Consider the following 17,591-nt stretch of genomic DNA (forward strand, 5'->3'; position numbering starts at 1 on the left):
GGTGTTCACACACCTGCTGGTGACACTCCCTTTGTTCTGCAGAGAGGGCTCCAGTGCATGGGTGGCTAACTAAGCCAATTAATTAAGCCCCTCAATTAAGGGGGGAGAGCAGGAAAGGGGCTGTGACATACCAGGAATGGAGCATCATTTTCCCCAGAGCTGGGAAGCTGAAGGTGTAGCATTTACAGCAGGGAAAAGAGAGGAATGCAGATTACTGCTGACCACACTGTGCAAAATAAGACAAACGAAGTATTTTAGCTAGAATCATGTAAAAAAATTTATTTATTTTTTTTTTTAACCAATTGCCTTTTCAGTTCTGAAAACATTTTAAAGCAAGCAACAGACAGTAGCAGAAATAGCAGAAAATGTAGACATGATGCTTGGCCTGCTCAGCTTTCCAGCTGCCCCATAGACAACACCTTGTGTCAAACAGGATATGTGGCTGAAAAAAAACTGGTATTTTATGAAAAACTTCTTCTCTCCCTCAAGAGCAGGATTTTAGAGCTCTAACAAAGCAGAGCTCAGCTCCTTGGGCAGGCAAATTTGCAGCTGAGAGAAGAGCAAGGCAGAGTCAGCAGCTTGGGATGACCTCAGGACACTCATTGTCCCTGCAGATTGTGCATCCTGACCTCTGCTCAAGAGTTTGTGGCTGCTTCAGCTGTTCCTGTGAGGAAACTGAGGTTGCAGAGGAAATAAACACTGCAAATTCATGTCAAGAGCGTGGCTGTAAAAGTCAAGAACTGAATGCATTTAGTTAATGTGGTAATTAGATACTTAAAAAAAAGTAGTTCAGTAGAGAAATAAAAGTTTGGTGCAGGTAAGTGGAGAAGGCCGTTCAGAACTGCTTGTTACAACACAAAATAAACCAAAAGAACCCCATCTCTCAGATTTTGACTTGGCTTTCTCACACAGCTGTCCCTGCCAAGCACACAATATTCAGTTTCTCTCCTTGAAGCTCACAGTTATCAGTACCCCACAGGTCACTGTGACTCTGTCCTTTTCAGTGGCAAAGAGCACTTGTGTCAGAGCTGCATTTCAATTGGGCTAAAAAGGGGAAATTAGAAGCAAAAATTCCTGCTAAAACAAACTCATGGATCATCAGCTAAAGTACAAAAGTTCATTAATTTTTTATTTTTTTTTTCCTGCACCCAACTTGTGTGTTGTTTCCTTGCAGGAGTCACCTAAAATCACAGGAATATTTCCAGTGCAGGCAAAGCATTTGCAGGAGGCTGCAGGACAGGGGGCACAGCTGCTAATTACAGTCAGGGGGTGCTTAATGATGCAGCTGGGCTGCACCCCTGAAAATAAAAATTCAGGAAGCATAAAAGGGTGAGGATGGGGGCAGATGGAGCTGTGGCTTTGTGCACACGTCAGTGTCAGAGCTGCTGCCTGAATTCTGTAGGGAAGAGCAGCAGGGACACCTCTGGCAGGTGGGAATTTCCTCCTGGCTCTGTCCCCCTGGATCTGCTGCTCCTGGGACACAGTGCACCTCAGAGCTCCAGCAGGGAGCCCACACCTCAGCTCATGGAACAACGTTCCTGGTCTCAGCTTGGGATGGTCCTGAGGGAGAAAAGGACTGAGCAGCATTTAGGGCACAAATCTGTGGGTGCTGATCCTGGATCAGAGGAGGCTGAGGGCAGAGCTTCTGGATGGATCTGCTCCCAAGGAACAAGGAATGGGACAAGAGGAACTTTTGGCACAACTCAAGTGGTGCCAGGGGAGGTTTAGGTTGGAGCTGGGGAAGAATTTCTCCCTGGAAAGGGTTGTCAGGGCCTGGCCCAGGCTGCCCAGGGCAGGGCTGGAGTCCCCATCATCCCTGGAGGGGTTTCAGAGAAACCCCTGGGGATGTGATAGAGTTGGTAGGGACTGGATGTGGTTGGACTTGAGGACCCTGAAGGTCTTTTCCAAACAATTCTGTGATTCAGCTGCCTCACAGCTCCTTTTTTTGAAGTAGTTTATACAACTGAGCTGACCCTCCAGCCCTGAGTTTTCACAGCTTTTCAGTGCTTTTTGGTCCTGACAAACATTACCAAGAAGCCTGAATTTACAGATGTTTTTTTCGCAGCCAGGTTTTGACTTCCTCCAGATTTCTGTCCATCCACTGTAAATTGTGCTCAATGGTCTCCAGAGCTTGCTGGACACAGCGAAGCCCTGCACCCTTCTCCTCCAGAGAGCTGAAGAATTCCCTGACCTGTTGGAAAACAAAGGTGGCAGAAGAGTTGATGAAGAGGCAGAGATGTCTCTCAGGTGCACACCACACCAGCAGCTGATCTGTGAACATGACCTTGGCTCTTCCACCCCTTGTCCCTCCCACCCCTTTATCAAGAACAGTTTTTTAAAAAGCATTTCATAGTGCCTGGATCCCACGAGCCAAGGAGGATTACATTGCAAATTATTCTGTAAAAAGCCATTAAGACTGATTCTTGAGGCACACGGGAACCCTGGAGGCTGTTTCTAAATTCCCAAATTCTGCTGGAAGTGTTTTCCTCATTTTTTTTTTTTCCAAAGAGGCAGTCCTGATCAAAAGGCTCATTGTGGAAACTTAACCTCAGGCTGGAGCTGGCAGACAGGTGCTTAAACAAAAGATGCAGAGTCTGTACTTCCTGTATAAATGTATACATATTGTGTAATTTAGCTTGACAAGCACAACACAAGATGCAAAGACACAAAATGCAAGGAAGGTACAGGGCATGAGGAAGGGAGTTGCTGGGTTTGAGAACAAAGCTTGAAATAAAGAGATGCTCCCTGTGTTCCTTCACATTAAGTAGAGCTGCATTACTTAGGGATGTGTTAAAAAAAAACACAACACAAAACTTTAAACTGGCAACAGAAGCAGCATCTTCTGAAAAGAAGATTGACTTGGTCAATGTGCACTTTTAATGGCAATAGAGAGCATGGAAAAAGAAGACAAAATCGTATACAACATCCAGGAGCCTGGAGAAATCTGTATTTCCTGATGTATTCCTTACTGCCCTTCAGCATTTTTCTTCTGTTCCCTCAATGCCTCAATGAAAACTTTTTTCTTTCTGCTTCTTCTTCCTCACTACTTTCCAGAGTGGGTAGAAAATCCTAGGACAGGCTGCTGAGCCATGAAAGCTTTGGCAAACTCACAGCCTGCCTCCAGGCTCACTGCTTAGACAAGGAAGATCCTCCTTGTCTTTGTGCTCTTCCCTAGTGATCCCACTCATCCCTGACTTCATCCTCTGCAGGGAAAACTCAGGATATTGCCCTGATGCCTCAGGACTGGTTGTGCTTTCACCACATTAATATTTAATCCCAATTCTCATTTCAGTTGTAAGCTATTTTTTCACAGGCAGGATCTGAGTGCCTCACCTCTGCGAGCTGTGACCTGGTGGAGTAGCACCTGGTCACCCCAGTGACAATGTTTGCAATGGAACTGGAACCAAGTCCAAACCTGGCAAAAAAAAAAACAAAAAACAAACAACAAAGAATGACCTATGCTCAGAAAACATGTTTTTGTAAACAGTAAGAGTTTTAAAGTACACTCGGATAGAGAGAGCAGCAAATCATCTTATATTCCTTACTTTTCTATAAGTTTGTCCCAGTTTTCTTTTAAGAAGGTCCAAGCTAGGTGATGTCCAGAGGGGTTGTTGGCAACAAGTACAATAATGTGTGGAAGATCCTGAGCTCTTATGATACCATCACCACCCAGACCTTGATCCATCAGCCTGAGAATGAGAGACATGGAAGTTGCTGACACCAGTAGGTAAAGCTGAAAATTACTCTTCCCCTTTGCATTTGGTACCAGTGGGAGTTGACATTTCTAGAGGAGCTGGCAGAGCATTGCTGCTGGGTTACTGCCAGCTTTTCATGGCGTGCTCCTCAGCCCCATTCCTCCTGGTGCCACAATTACAGGTACTTGGTGACCCTGGTGTTCTCAGCAGTAAGGATAAAACACAGGCTACATTCCACTTGCACTCAGAATTCCCAAACAGATGAGAGCCTCCCCCTCCCTCCCTAAGAGAGGTTTGTTCTACACTGCCAGTGGAAAGTTCAGGCCCTAAGTGCTGCTCACAACTCAGGTGTCCAAACAGCACCTGAGCAAAGAGTAATTAGCAACTGAGTGATCAGCTGGAGTACAAAAATTCATTAATGAGAAACACAGCCAGAGCTGTGTCCAGACATCAGGAACTGTGTGCACAGGAGGCAAAGGTTTGAAGGGAAGAGCTGAAAACCTCAGTGGTGCTCAAGGAAACCTCCAGCTTTTAAGAGAGATGCAGAATGTACCCAGTGAGTACAGATGTGTCTGCCAGCCAAGGATCAGGTATCTCAGCACCTCTTGGGTTCTGTTTTGTCCCCATTTGCTACTGCAAATTCTGCAGCACAAGAGAACTCAGACATGAGGAGGTGCAGCCACTGCATGACCTCTGTAAAGCATTTTACACATCATGGAACTCAAATTCCATGAAAGAAGACTCTGAATAATTGTATTTCTTGTTTTCAGTGTTCAAGAGCTGTCCCACAAGGTGATCCCCACTCACCACTGCAGCTTGTCCTGACTTCTGCTGAGGCTGAGGGCCAGCTCCATCTTCTCCTTCTCTGCACTGAAGGTGTGGAGCTGGTACTTGCTGAGGAGGAAATCCCAGCCCTCAGGTGTCTGTGCTCCTACAGCATACACAGCTGTCTTCACATCTGCTGGCACCCTACAACACAGACAGCACCAGCTCACTGTCCCCCTCATGTTTAGGGGGGTGTGTAGAAACACAACCACATCACTGCCACAGCAGACAATCCACCATAAAATGTTGCTCCTGGGCATTAGAAAGTGATCCCTCTGCCTGGGAAACAGTTAAATATCTCAGTATTGTTCCTGCCTTTGAAATGACTTCTACAAAGTCTAGACTCATCATTTCTTTTTTTTTTTCTTTTTCTTTTTTTTCCCCCTCTTTTTTGTTTTCCTCTTCTTTATCTCTGTAAATTCCTCTCAGAGCTATGCCTGGTCACAACCCAGGATGGTCTTCTGCCTGCCCAGAACAAGAATCTCTCAGAAACATTTTGGAGGGTTGTTTTAGTGAGATCTTACATTGTGACAAGGAACAAAACCAGAGTGAAGCTCAGGAACAGATGTTACTTGTTTTTTTTCAACTGGCACAAGACAGCTTTCAGACACATAAGTGAGGGGATATGTGTTATTTTACCTTTTCAGAACATTTGTAACAACCCAGGCTGTGGACTACCACAGGATGTATGAGCACCCAACTCAAGCTAAAGCCCCAAGGTTCAGACCTGAGGAGTTTCAGGGCACAGAGAGGAACGATGTTTCAGCTCTTTACAGAAATTATTAAGACAGAAGGAGCATCAGCAGAAGCAGCTAACAGCTGTAGGACAGACCTGAAGGTCCCATTGGATTTCTGCCACTCTGTGAAGAATCCTCTGGCCCTGTCCAGGCAGGGTTGGTACCTGTGCACACAGGCAAAGAGCAGCAGAGAGTCCCTGAGCAGCCGCTCTGACGCTGAGCCCTCGTCACTCCACGGCTGCTCGTCCACCAGCCCCTTGAACAGGCTGATCAAATACTCCTGGAACAGAGAGCTGCTTTGAACTGCACTGCACAGGGGTGCAAGGCAGGGCTAGGGAGTTCTAGGTACTTAAAAATGTCACCTGTAGCTCTTTTTCCACACCGTCCACCTCCCTCCTCTCCATCAGCCTGTATATGGGAACCAGCTCGCTCATCCCTTGGAGCACAGGCACCATTTCCCTCTCGTGTTTCAGATACAAAGTCAAATCAAAAGCTTTGGAAACTGGCAACTTTTTTATTCTGAAGGAAGTGGAAAAGAGGGGGTAAAGTTATCATTAAACTAAGGATATTAATGATACAAATATCATAAGAGGCTTAATTCAAAGCAAATCCCAAGCCAAAGAATTTTCCCAGGAATCTCTGCAAAGAGTAAAGATACTTCCAAACCCCTTTTAACTTCACTCTTGGAAGTGAAATGGGACTGAACAGCTACACAAGCTATGAAACCCCTAGCAGTCTGTGATTCTGTGAAACCCAACACTCAGTCTTGGAAGCAGGAAATGGACTGCAGGAGCATGGTTCAGGAAGACTGACATTGCCCTCCATCTCTCAGCCCCAGGCACTGTGTCCCTCCCTCCTGCTCCCCCTGCACTACCAGCTTTGCTCTGCAAACCACAGAGATGCCCAAGGATCCAGCAGCCAAGGCTGTTCCTTCAGCAACACCTTTCCAGATCAACATGGAGATATTTGGCCTGCAGTGAACCTCCAAGCAACAATCCCAGCTGCTTCTTCACTGTCCTCTCTTTCTGGCAGGTCACACCTCACTGATTTCTTCCCAGAGGAAGCACAGAAAGTAGAACAAGTCTTTTATCACTCTCCTTGATCACTTTTTCACTGCAAAACTTCTTTTCTGCTGCCTTTCCAGGTCAGCACCCTGCACAGACCCTCCCATGTCCTTGTTCATCTGCCTCCTCTGCATGTTCCAGCCACCCATCACAGAATGGACTCTGCTGGGCCCAGTTTCCATCTCTCATTGTCCCTTCTTTTCCTCTCCAACTTCTGAACATGCTGAGCAGTCTGAGCCCTCCTCTATCACACTGAGACCTTTCTTCTGCTGCCCACTGAGACCCTGAGCAGCCCTGCTGCCATCTGGTGCAAAGTCATCACCCCAACCCATCACTTCAGTGTCACCCTTCACTGCCTTGATCAAACATGACATTTTTCACTAATTAGGCTTGGATAAATCCACTGCAGCAGAGAGAAACACTGAGTTTATGTTGCTGTAAGCAAGAGAAGAACATCCTCCTGGTCTGCTCAACTGACCTCAGGAAAACTATGCACATGACCAGCTCTTCCCCCCTCAGCAGTTTGTATTTTTTTCCAGAGCTGGCCTTACCTCACAAGCTGGAATATGTTGTTAATGAGGCTTGCTCTGTCATTGCTGCTAATTACTGTGTGGTTCCTCCTCAGAAGGTTGATCAGGCGGTCCCACCCATCATCTTCATAGTGCATGAGGTAATACCCACTCATGTCCACATTGAATTTAATCCAGTTCACCATTCCAGGAAGGATCATGACATCTGGAAACAAAAGGGTAGCTCCTTTTTTGATGCTAACACATACTAGTGCTACACCAAATAATACTTTTACTCTCATTCCAGTGGTTTAAAGAGCACAGTTTCTGAATATATTAAGGGATTGTTACAACAATATTATTGAGCTGTCTGCTTCTCAGGTAGTAGTTCCAGTTCCCTATTTTGAAAAAAACCAAAAACCTGCAAAATGAGAAGGCTGGCAAAACAAACTCTGAGCAAGTTAATCACCTATTAGTCAAAGAAATTACCTGCTTTAGTTGTCATCAGAAATCTCTGAACAGTGCCAGATTTGCTGGTGATGTAGGTCAGTGGGATGTGCCACAAATTCCTGTTGTAAAACAAAAGTGCTTGGTTTGGTGAAAGAACATGAATGGAAGAAGAGGCAGCAGTACAGATGAGGGGGCATCCTGCTGGAAAGCAGCTCCATGGAGAAAAACCTTGGATTCCCAGTGGACAGTAAATTCTCCATGGGACAGCAATGTGTCCTGGTGGCCAAGAGGCCAGTGGGATCCTGGGGGGCACCAGGAAAAGTGTGTCCAGCAGATCCAGGGGGGTTCTCCTAGATCCCCTCTCACACCTGGAATTCTGGCTCCAGTTTGGGGCTCCCCAGTTCCAGAGAGACTGGGATCTACTGGAGAGAGTCCCATGGAGAGCTGGGAGGGTGCTGAAGGGATCTGAGCATCTCTGCTGTAAAAAAAAGAGTGAGAGCCCTGGGGATTCAGCCTGGAGAAGAGAAGGCTGAGAGGGGATCTCTGAATGTCCATCAAGAGCTGAGGGGTGGGGGGCAAGAGGAAGGGGACAATCTCTGTTCAGGGGTGCCCAGGAACAGGACAAGGGATCAGGGGTTGAAGCCATTGGAAATTCCACCTCAAGATGAGGATGAACTCCTTGGCTGTGAGGCTGAGGGAGCCCTGGCCCAGGCTGCCCATGGAGGTTGTGGAGTCTCCTTCTCTGGAGCCTTTCCAACCCTCCTGGATGTGTTCTGTGGGACTGCCCTGGGGGATCCTGCTGGGACAGGGGGTTGGAATCCATCATCTCCAGAGCTCCCTTCCCACCCCTGGCACCATCCTGTGATCCCTGAGATGCAGAGGGAGGACTCTCAGCCACACAGACTGGGGAGCATTCCATAAGAAGCTTTGTTTGGGGTGCCCCATTCTGCTTACCCTGTGGGTGCAGGAGCATCTGCTCCCCTCCTGTAGTGCTCCTGCTGCAGGTGGATGTTCTTCCCCCTCACTGTCACTGTCACCAGGGGAAATCCTCTTTGCAGTGTCCACGTGTCCATCATTGCCCTCACATCAAGAGCCTCTCCTTGAGTCCAGTGCTGGTTGTCAGCAGGAGTTAAAAAAAAGAGAGGAGGGAAGAGGGATGTGAGAGGGCACAGACAGGAGTCCACCACTCCTAAACACAGATGGGTGAAAAAGCTGATGCTTACTGCATTTGAAGATGACTCTTGGCTGCTTCTGCAGAAACCATCACTTTGCAGTTCAGTTTTCTCAGTGGGGCAAATCTGAAAGGGGAGAAAGAAAAAAACTGGGCATCTCTCTTTGCTGCCATTATTGCAAGGACTGGTCACAGTCTGGTAGCACATTAGGGATGCACACTGCTCATGAGAAGTTGTGAAATTTGAAGAAAAAAAAAAGATAATAAGGAATACTTGCATTTGTCATGCTGTTCCACAGATCTTCATTTTTGGTATTCTGATAGCTGTATTTCTGCAGGTATTGCACAAGCCCAGCTTTAAACACATCAGCAGTCAGGTAGTCCCTCAGCATGTTTAATACACAAGATCCCTGGGAATAAAAAAAAAAAAAAAAAAAAAAAAGTGACAAAGTGTTTACAAAACTACTCCCTAGCTGGCAAAATGCTTGTTTCAGAAAAATAAATTTGACTGATCTTCATAAGAGTTCACTTTTGCATGTTTCCCTGATTAAAAAAATAACTGGGTTATATATAGAGATATATAGATACATTGAAACAATACTTTGATCTTCCATGACCATTATTCTTAAAATATATCACTGATTGAGTAGCTTATGTTAGTATTCCTTTAAATTACTATACAAGCCAGCACCAGACAATGCTCCAGTGAAAAATGTTCCTTGGGTTAAGAACAAAAAAATGTTTTAAAGCCTAAATTGATATAGAACACATAGAAGGAGTAAATATTTCCCCTTTGGAAATGGAAAAGGACACTGCCCCTTGAGTCCACCCAGGTGTTTTGGACAGGGAATTATTCAATAATTCACAAATCCATTAACATGTGTCAGGGACATCTTCTATTTTGGGGTGAAATCAGTCACACACAGCACAGGCAGTACCTCTGGAGCCAGTAGCACTTATGTATTTTACCTTCTCATAAGAAACATCATCAAACATTTCTAAAATCTGAGCTGGATCTTCCACAGGAGTAGATATGGGATGTGATGAATTTAAGGAATCCACTACCATGGCATCAAAACACCTCCTTAAGAAATGGTCTTCCTAATAGAAGGCAAACCCAAATATTATTGCTAAATTCAGAAATCACAACAATCCCTATCTGTTCACTTTCCAGCCCATTCCACATGACTTTTACATCACACAAAGTAAGAAAAACATAGCTTTTTATTCCAGAGAATAAAATTCCCCCCAAAACACTGATTCAGACAGCCAACTGAGTTCTAGTGTTCTAAATTAACCTAATTAGTTGATCTGGTTGAAGATGTCCCTGCCCATGACAGGGGCTTGGACTGGATGACCCCTAAAGGTTCCATCCAATCCAAACTAGTCTGTGATTCTATGGTTCCAAATATTTGAGCTAGTGAGGCTTAAAAATAAATGCAAAAAGACACCTGCACCTTCCAAGAGTTTGATGAGAGAGTGGTCAGTAGCCATAAAGCAAATTAAAAAAAAAAAAATTTGAAAAAATCAAATTTCTCTTGTAACATTCCACTCCGGTGCTATGGCAAAAATCTGCCTAGATACATTGTTCATCTCATTTTTCTAGAAAATTTCATGTTTTGGACTTCTGTTAAGCTAACTGGAGAGTTTTAGTGTTTCTGAGTCTGATCCTAATTGAGGAAATAAGATGAAACAATTTATTTCCATTTTTAGAAGTCTAAATGTCTCTTTAGAAAAGACTACACTTTCACAACAATAATTAACTTCCATCATCAGTTCCTGAAAACACTTCCAGTTAAATCAGCATTCCTACCCTCCAGAATCAACATCAGATAATCCTCTCAGATAGAATTTTGAAAGCAATTCACAGCACAAATCCACTTGATCTTTATCCTGACTTATTAATGGATTTAGTAACAGAATAAAAATGCAGTAACTGCTGCTTACAACTCTCAGCTCTGGGTGGGTAACGTTGACTGACACAAACTCCATGAACATTGCAAACCCTTCATTTAACCACAGATCATTCCACCACTCCATGGTAACCAGGTTGCCAAACCACTGGGGGAAAACAGAAAAAAAAAATAATTAAAAGCTTCTGAAATTAAATACACAGTTTATCACAAAAGCTGCTACAGACCTGCATGAAACTGCATTTATAGTATGCCACCGAGCTCTGAGGAACTTTTTTTTTTTCTGTGAAAATCCACTGTTTTTCTCATTATAAGGGTAAAATGCTGAACCACTGGCTCCCAAGAATGGCCCAAGAATCCACGTTTGGCAAGAGGGCCACAGATGACACCATAAACCTTTCCAAAAGTTCTGTTCCTGCCTTGGTGGCCTGCAGTGAATCTCAAGGGCCAGCCCTGGTGCCTCAGAGCTGCTGAGCACATCCCTGCTCCAGCCCCCTGCCAGGAACCCTGCAGCAGCAACAGGATTCTCAGATGAGCTCCCTGGAGCTGAAGGAGCTGCTTTCAGCTGGCAGCTCCAAGATCCTCTGACCCAAACCCCTCTGCAGGCCCATTCAGACCTCACCTGATGAGCCAGCTCATGGGCTATTATCTTTGTGATCCAAAGTTTAGAAGATGCTGAGGACTTTTCAGGGTCATACAGCAACGCTGACTCCCGGTATGTGGTCAGTCCCCAGTTCTCCATAGCACCAGACTGAAAATCAGGAATAGCTGCTAAATCTAGAAAAATAAAAATCACAACACATTAAAGCAGTATTAGTAACATTTCACTCAACAAAGAACTCACTCACCTGCTCATCCCAGTCCCACACGTACCACACACACTTCTGAGGTCTCTTTAAAATGGAATTGCAAAAACATTCTTGAAAAAGAAGTTCTACACAGAAGACAAAAATTTTCAATCTGTCCTGAAATTCTGCTAATTATCCAGTTCAACAGCCTGTCAGCCCACCTTGTCCCTGTCCTGGCACTCTGAAGTGCTGAGTGAGTGCCATTTCACCCTGTGCTCAGCCCTGTCCTGATGCACTCAGTGTGTGGCTGGCTGAACACTTGCCTTGTTTAGGGAGAGGGTATGGAATGCTGAAGTAGTCCTCATAGAATTCCAGCAGTCTGACAGCAGCATCCAGGGCATAGTCAGCCTGGTGGATCCTGTCTGGCACTGTGTACACAGAAACCTGCAGCAGAGGGGTGGGCAGCACCTCAGTACCACCATCACCAAGAGCTCTCAGCAGTTCTTCATCAGCACCTTGGATGGGCACAAAAAGGGACAACAGAGCACACACCCAGCACTCCCACACCAGAGTTACCACAACATGTGCAGGAACACGTTGCCAGAAATAGGAAAGAAGTTTTAAAATTTACCCACCAGAACTGCTGTGTCCCTACAAAGACCTCTTCCACCTCCACTCCTACCATGTGAGCTGTGCAACTGATGATATTTGGTGCTAACCCCCTATGAAAAGTGTATTTCATTTGCCTTTAGTGATGTATTCTTACAGGAAACAAACTCTGTTACCAGTGTGTGTAATTATATGGAAAACCTGCTACTGAAAACTTGTCAAAGTAATAAAGCTCAGAATGCAAAGTAATCATCCAATTAAAACCCAATTTCTTTCTCACCTTTCATCCCTATAAAACACTGAGATCCATAAACCCAGTGATGTAAGTGAAATGTAAACCACTATGGCTTCATACAGACTGAGTTACCTTAACTCCACGACGGGTCATTTTGCTGATGGACTTAAAATCTGAAATTATAAAGGCCACAAGGTATGTACTCATCTTGACAGTGGTATCAAAATGGTCCTCAACAAGGCAGGGAGTTATATTCACAGACTTCACCTAAAAAAAACAAGCACAGCTCATCACCCAGCAGCACCACCTGTGAGCACCTTGGCATCTGCCTCCTCAGCTGAAAGGTACTACACTTGAAAGAGAGCACAAAGCATTTTAAATATGTCACATTACATTGTGAAGATACTAAATTCAGCTTCAAGGGTACCCTGGAAAGAAGTCACCCCCATACCCACTCCCCCCTGCGAGGAGAACAAACCCTCTGTATCTATAGGGGCAGAGATACTTAATTCTGCAGTGGTAAAGCTAGGAAAATGAAAATATTGTTCACTGCTTCAGTTGTTCTGAATTAATCTCACCCAACTTCATCTGACTGGAAGCTGCACAGCTATCAGCAGCTGTTGTTACACACAAGAGAAACCACCCCCTCCATCTCATGCCTCTGTTAGCACAGATAACTAGTTGAGACTAAAACAAGTCTCCTGCAGCCAGTGTAGAGCCTTAGCTAACTAGTTTAGACCTGGAATGTGTTTAGGAACCTGGCACCCAGTAATTATTAATGGTTTTAAACATTTGCCTACAAAAGAATTTATTTTTTTCCTATCAACTTTCAAAATGTTTCATTTTTGAAAGGAGGGGAGGGTTTCCCTAATTTCCCTCATTTATAAGGGGTAGTTTCTTTGCAAACAAACAACTAAGAGTGCCAAAGAAATTAGGAAGAATTTCTTGCACCTGAAGTGTAAAAACAAATACAGAAAACACAGCTAACCCTATATATGTATTTATTTATAATCACAATGTGTATATGTATTTATATATATGTAGATTATATGTGTATATGTGTATGTTATATATTTATGTGTATTTATAATAATTTATAATTTTTATAATTTATGTGTGTGTAATTTATAACCACAATATTTATAACTATTACATCTACACTTTCACTTTGAGGTGGTTGGGTTTTTTTGGAAGTCCAGAGTATTTTTTACTGAGAAGGTCCTGCTTATATGACAATGAAGTTAGTGCACATAAGTAGTGTGTTTGTTAACCTGTATTTCATTAGATCTTGAAATCTAAGATCACTATGGAAAGCGTTTTGTGAGTAAAATCAACACGACAGAGGTGATTGTGCTGATCACTCTGCCACTTCTGCTGAGGAGCAGGAACCCCCTCAGTGCATGATTTCCTTCATGCCACTTTAATTTTGTCTCAGGGCTGGCAGCAGTAGCACCACAGACTCACACAACTCATGTTCCTATCACCATTCCCACCCACAGCAGCTGCCTGGACACCCTGTCCTCCTTCCACTGTCACGTTTTTGGCTTCAAAGACCCTCAGTGTTAAACGTTGGGAGTCTCCACCTACAACTGGCATGTTGGAGAGTGCAAGGTGCTTGTTGTCCCTCCTGATTTTAATGGAAAACCTGGCTTTGAAGGCTGGCTCGTCGAAGCAGGGGAAAGCCATGCGGGCGGCCGTGGGCTCAAACTGTGTGGCTGCCAGCACCCTGCAGGGAGGAGGAACAGGGTCACACACCTTCTGAACCCTCTGTGCTCACCCCCTCATGTGTACAAACAGAGTAATCTCATAGAATCACAGAATGGTTTGGATTGGAAGGGACTTTAAAGGTCATTTAGTTCAAACCCCCCTGCTATCATGGTCAGGGACCCCTCCCCCAGCCCAGGGGGCTCCAAGCCCCATCCAAGGTGTCCATGAAAGCTTCCAGGGATGAGGCAACCATAATTAATGCTCCTTGACTTAATCAGCAAGGAATCATGGAAGGGTTTGGGTTGGAGGGGACCTCAAAGCTCCTCCAGTCCCACCTGGACAATCCAGGGACCCCTCCCCCAGCCCAGGGGGCTCCAAGCCCCATCCAACCTTCAACACTGCCAGGGATGGGGCAGCCACAGCTTCTGGGGGCACCCAGGGGCTCAGCACCCTCACAACAAAGGATTTCTTCCTAATATCTAACCTCAATCTCCCCTCTTCCATCTTGAGACCATTCCCCCTTGTCCTGTTGATTTCACATTTAGAAAACAACTATGGGTACTCCCGAAAACTTGTTAGGGTTACCTGAGTTCCCCTTCCCGGGTCCTGTAGGTGCTTTTGTAAAAACCACGGAAGGTGTGGGAGAGGTTGGCGTGGTACTGGATGCTGAGGGTGTAGTTGTGCCCAGCCCGCAGTGGCTGGGTGGTGAGGAGTGCTACCTGCTCGAAGGACTGGTGTTCCACCACCCGTGCCTCCTCTTCTGGGTGTCCCCTGCCACTCAGGACGGTGGCCCTGGTGATGCTGAGCCGTTTGCTGTGCAGGATGACGGCGCAGGTCTGCTGGGTCACCATCACCTCGATGGCAGCCTTCCCCGTGAAGGTCAGGGTGGTGAGGTTGGGGTGGATGAGGAGCTGGTAACGCAGCGGGATGACACGCGTGGGCAGCCGGATGGACCCCCAGGGGAACCCCGCGTCCCCGCCGAGCGCCGAAACCAAGCTCAGCAGTCCCAGGATGGTTGGAAACGGACGGACCGGGACCCGCGGTGCCATTTCCCAGCGCCCGAGGAGGACGGGAAGAAACTGCAGGAATTATCTCCGCCGGGAACAGCTCCTCCGGAGCGGCAGCACCGCACCTGAGCAGCCCAGAAACCCCGCACCCCGCTCCCGGCTCCCTGTTCCCGGCTCCCCGCTCCCCGCTCCCGGCTCCCGGCTCCCGGCTCCCGGCTCCCGGCTCCCGGAGCGGACCGAAAGCGAAACCGAAAGTGAGGGGGGGTGGGCGTCCCCTATTGGGAAGCTGCGGTACGGTCACTACAAACTTCGCAGTGCTCCCGGGATCGGGAAGAGCTCCTCCGCCTCTGGAGAGAGAAACTGACCTGTTGAGAAGAGTTAAAAAAGTATTTTGGGGAAAAAAAAAAAAAAAAAAAAAAAAAAAGATCGCGGGAAAGAGAACAAAAGGCACAGGGGGAATAAAAACAGAGCTGACCTACCGGTGAAACGATAAGAATTCGATAAAACCACCTCCCGAGCAGGCAACAGCCCGACCTTGAGACAAAAGCCTGCAAGAAAGATGAAAGCAGTGGGAGGGAAGGGAGGGCTGCCCAGGACAGCTTGGTGATAGCCTTGAGCAGGACGGGGGAAGCACTGTCTGATGGGACTGGATTGTTAGCATCTCACCAGAAAATTCCTACAAGGATACTGAGCCACCCAGCCCCTAGGCTAGAGGGAGTGTGAATAAAACACCCCCCACCCTTTCATAGAATCCTAGAATTGGCTGGGTTGGAAGGGACCTCAGAGCTCATCAAGTCCAACCCTTGATCCACTCCCACTGCAGTTCCCAGCCCATGGCACTGAGTGCCACATCCAGGCTCTTTGGAAATATCTCCAGGGATGGAGAATCCACCCCTTCCCTGGGCAGCCCATTCCAATGCCTGATCACCCTCTCCAGAAAGAAATTCTTTCTCATGTCCAACCTAAACCTCCCCTGGCACAACTTGAGACCTCTTGTGCCCTCTTGTCTTGCTGAGAGTTGCCTGGGAAAAGAGCCCAACCCCCCCTGGCTCCAACCTCCTTTCAGGGAGTTGGAGAGAGTGATGAGGTCTCCCCTGAGCCTCCTCTTCTCCAGCCTCAACACCCCCAGCTCCCTCAGCCCTTCCTCACAGGACTTGTGCTGGATCCCTTCCCAGCCTCCTTGCTCTTCTCTGGACCTGCTCCAGCACCTCAAGCTCCTTCCTGAGCTGAGGGGCCCAGAACTGGACACAGGACTCAAGCTCTGGCCTCACCAGGGCTGAGCACAGGGGCATTGGTTGTGAAGCACTGAACACAGCTCACCTGTCCTGCACAAAGTGACACAGCCCGTGGAGAAACAGAGCAATTCCTCGTGTTTCTGTGCAGGGAGGGAGCTAGAGCTTAGCTCACCTGGTGGAACATTCCCTGCTCACTCTTCTGCACCTGGACTAGAAATGAAGTCAGGGGTCTCCACTCCCTGTCTGGGTTGGATTATGGCACACAGGGTGACAGACCCCACTCTGGGGACATCAGTGCTGGAGCATGTCCAGAGAAGGGAATGGAGCTGGGGAAGGGTCTGGAGCTCAGCTCTGCCCAGGAGCAGCTGAGGGCCCTGGGGGGTGCTGATCCTGGATCAGAGGAGGCTGAGGGGAGACCTTGTGGCTCTCTGCAACCCCCTGAGAGGAGGTTGGAGCCAGGGGGGGTCGGGCTCTGCTCCCAAGGAACAAGGGATGGGACAAGAGGAACTTTTGGCACAACTCAAGTGGTGCCAGGGGAGGTTTAGGTTGGAGCTGGGGAAGAATTTCTCCCTGGAAAGGGTTGTCAGGGCCTGGCCCAGGCTGCCCAGGGCAGGGCTGGAGTCCCCATCATCCCTGGAGGGGTTTCAGACCCTGGGGATGTGGGGATGAGGGACATGGGGTGGGGGTGGCCTGGGCAGGGATGGGAAGGGCTGGACTCCATGGTCTTAAATTTTTTTTCCAACCCCAACCATTCTGTGATTCTATATTCAGTAATTTCCTCTGCACTCCTGGAACTCCCTGTGCCATGACTTCTCCGCAGTGCCCATCAGGGGATGTATCTGCTTATATCAGGTTACATATCAGAAAAAGCTTTGGTACCCAGGGGGCAGCTGAGCAATGGAAGAAGCTCTACAGGGAAGTGGTGACAGCACCAAACCTGCCTGAGCTGAAGAAGCATTTGGATGAAGCTCTGAGGCACAGGGTGTGATCCTGGGGGTGCCCACAGACACAGGAGTTGGACTTGATGGGTCCCTTCCAACTCATCAGAGTCTGATTCATGTTCTGTGTTCTGTGACCCCATTGAGGAGACATCTCCATGGGCATAAATAGGCTGGAACAGATGATCTTGATGGTCTCTTAACCAAAAACATTGTGATTTTTTAAATTTTTTTTCCATTTTTTAATCCAGGATATAATTGGAACTCTTGGAAATGTGGTCTTTCTTTGTTCAGGAAAGATTTACTGTCTGGGATGATTCCAAAGGAGGGGCACTTTACAGAAATAATCCGTTCCACCATTTTTTTTTTTTTCCCCTTTTTTTGCCCGTCACTTCAGGCTGAGCTGCTGGGTACAGGGGTCAGGCCTGCCAGACGAACGCCCATCCACAGCCGAGGCATATCATCCATCTCGGCCTCAGAGGGAAATCCCAACATTCCTGCCTCCTTGCTTAACACAGAATCACAGAGCAGTTTGGGTGGGAAGGGCCCTCTCAAGGTCACACATCCCACCGCCTTGCAGCAACCAGGGACACCCTCACTAGACCAGGTTATTGAACATCTCCAGGGATGAGTCCCAACCACCTCCCCGGGCACCCTGTGCCACTTTCCCTTCACCTGCCGGGGGTGTGCCGGGTCACGCTGCGGTGC

The 17,591-nt window shown here is 47.1% G+C and overlaps 1 protein-coding gene and 1 long non-coding RNA gene across 2 annotated transcripts; both read right to left on the bottom strand.

Annotated features, from left to right (window-relative positions):
- Positions 1 to 252: 252 nt before the first annotated feature.
- LOC139790242 (endoplasmic reticulum aminopeptidase 1-like) lies at positions 253 to 15,059 on the bottom strand. The gene is made up of 18 exons (XM_071731803.1): positions 14,289 to 15,059; positions 13,584 to 13,722; positions 12,129 to 12,263; positions 11,476 to 11,596; positions 10,987 to 11,141; positions 10,399 to 10,512; positions 9,421 to 9,552; positions 8,730 to 8,861; positions 8,504 to 8,578; positions 8,235 to 8,392; positions 7,320 to 7,399; positions 6,873 to 7,056; positions 5,620 to 5,776; positions 5,353 to 5,537; positions 4,503 to 4,664; positions 3,546 to 3,689; positions 3,334 to 3,415; positions 253 to 2,191 (listed from the first exon to the last, which is right to left on the bottom strand). The coding sequence occupies exons 1-18, from the start codon at positions 14,750 to 14,752 to the stop codon at positions 2,045 to 2,047; spliced, it is 2,766 nt and encodes a 921-aa protein (XP_071587904.1). The 5' UTR covers positions 14,753 to 15,059; the 3' UTR covers positions 253 to 2,044.
- On the bottom strand, positions 253 to 16,643 carry LOC139790252 (uncharacterized). Its single transcript, XR_011723431.1, has 2 exons — positions 16,363 to 16,643; positions 253 to 1,642 (listed from the first exon to the last, which is right to left on the bottom strand). It is a non-coding gene; the product is annotated as an uncharacterized lncRNA (long non-coding RNA).
- Positions 16,644 to 17,591: the final 948 nt, after the last annotated feature.

Source organism: Heliangelus exortis, chromosome Z (genome assembly GCF_036169615.1).
Source record: "Heliangelus exortis chromosome Z, bHelExo1.hap1, whole genome shotgun sequence".
NCBI lineage: Eukaryota > Metazoa > Chordata > Aves > Apodiformes > Trochilidae > Heliangelus > Heliangelus exortis.

What these genes read in the sequence shown, in the direction of transcription:
- LOC139790242 (XM_071731803.1), bottom strand. Translation starts at nt 14,752, where the DNA reads ATGGCACCGCGGGTCCCGGTCCGTCCGTTTCCAACCATCCTGGGACTG. An exon ending in ATACCCTCTCCCTAAACAAG is followed by an intron (nt 11,142 to 11,475) that starts GCAAGTGTTCAG and finishes TTATTTTTCTAG; the next exon opens with ATTTAGCAGCTATTCCTGAT. An exon ending in ATGATGTTTCTTATGAGAAG is followed by an intron (nt 8,862 to 9,420) that starts GTAAAATACATA and finishes TTTTATTCCCAG; the next exon opens with GGATCTTGTGTATTAAACAT.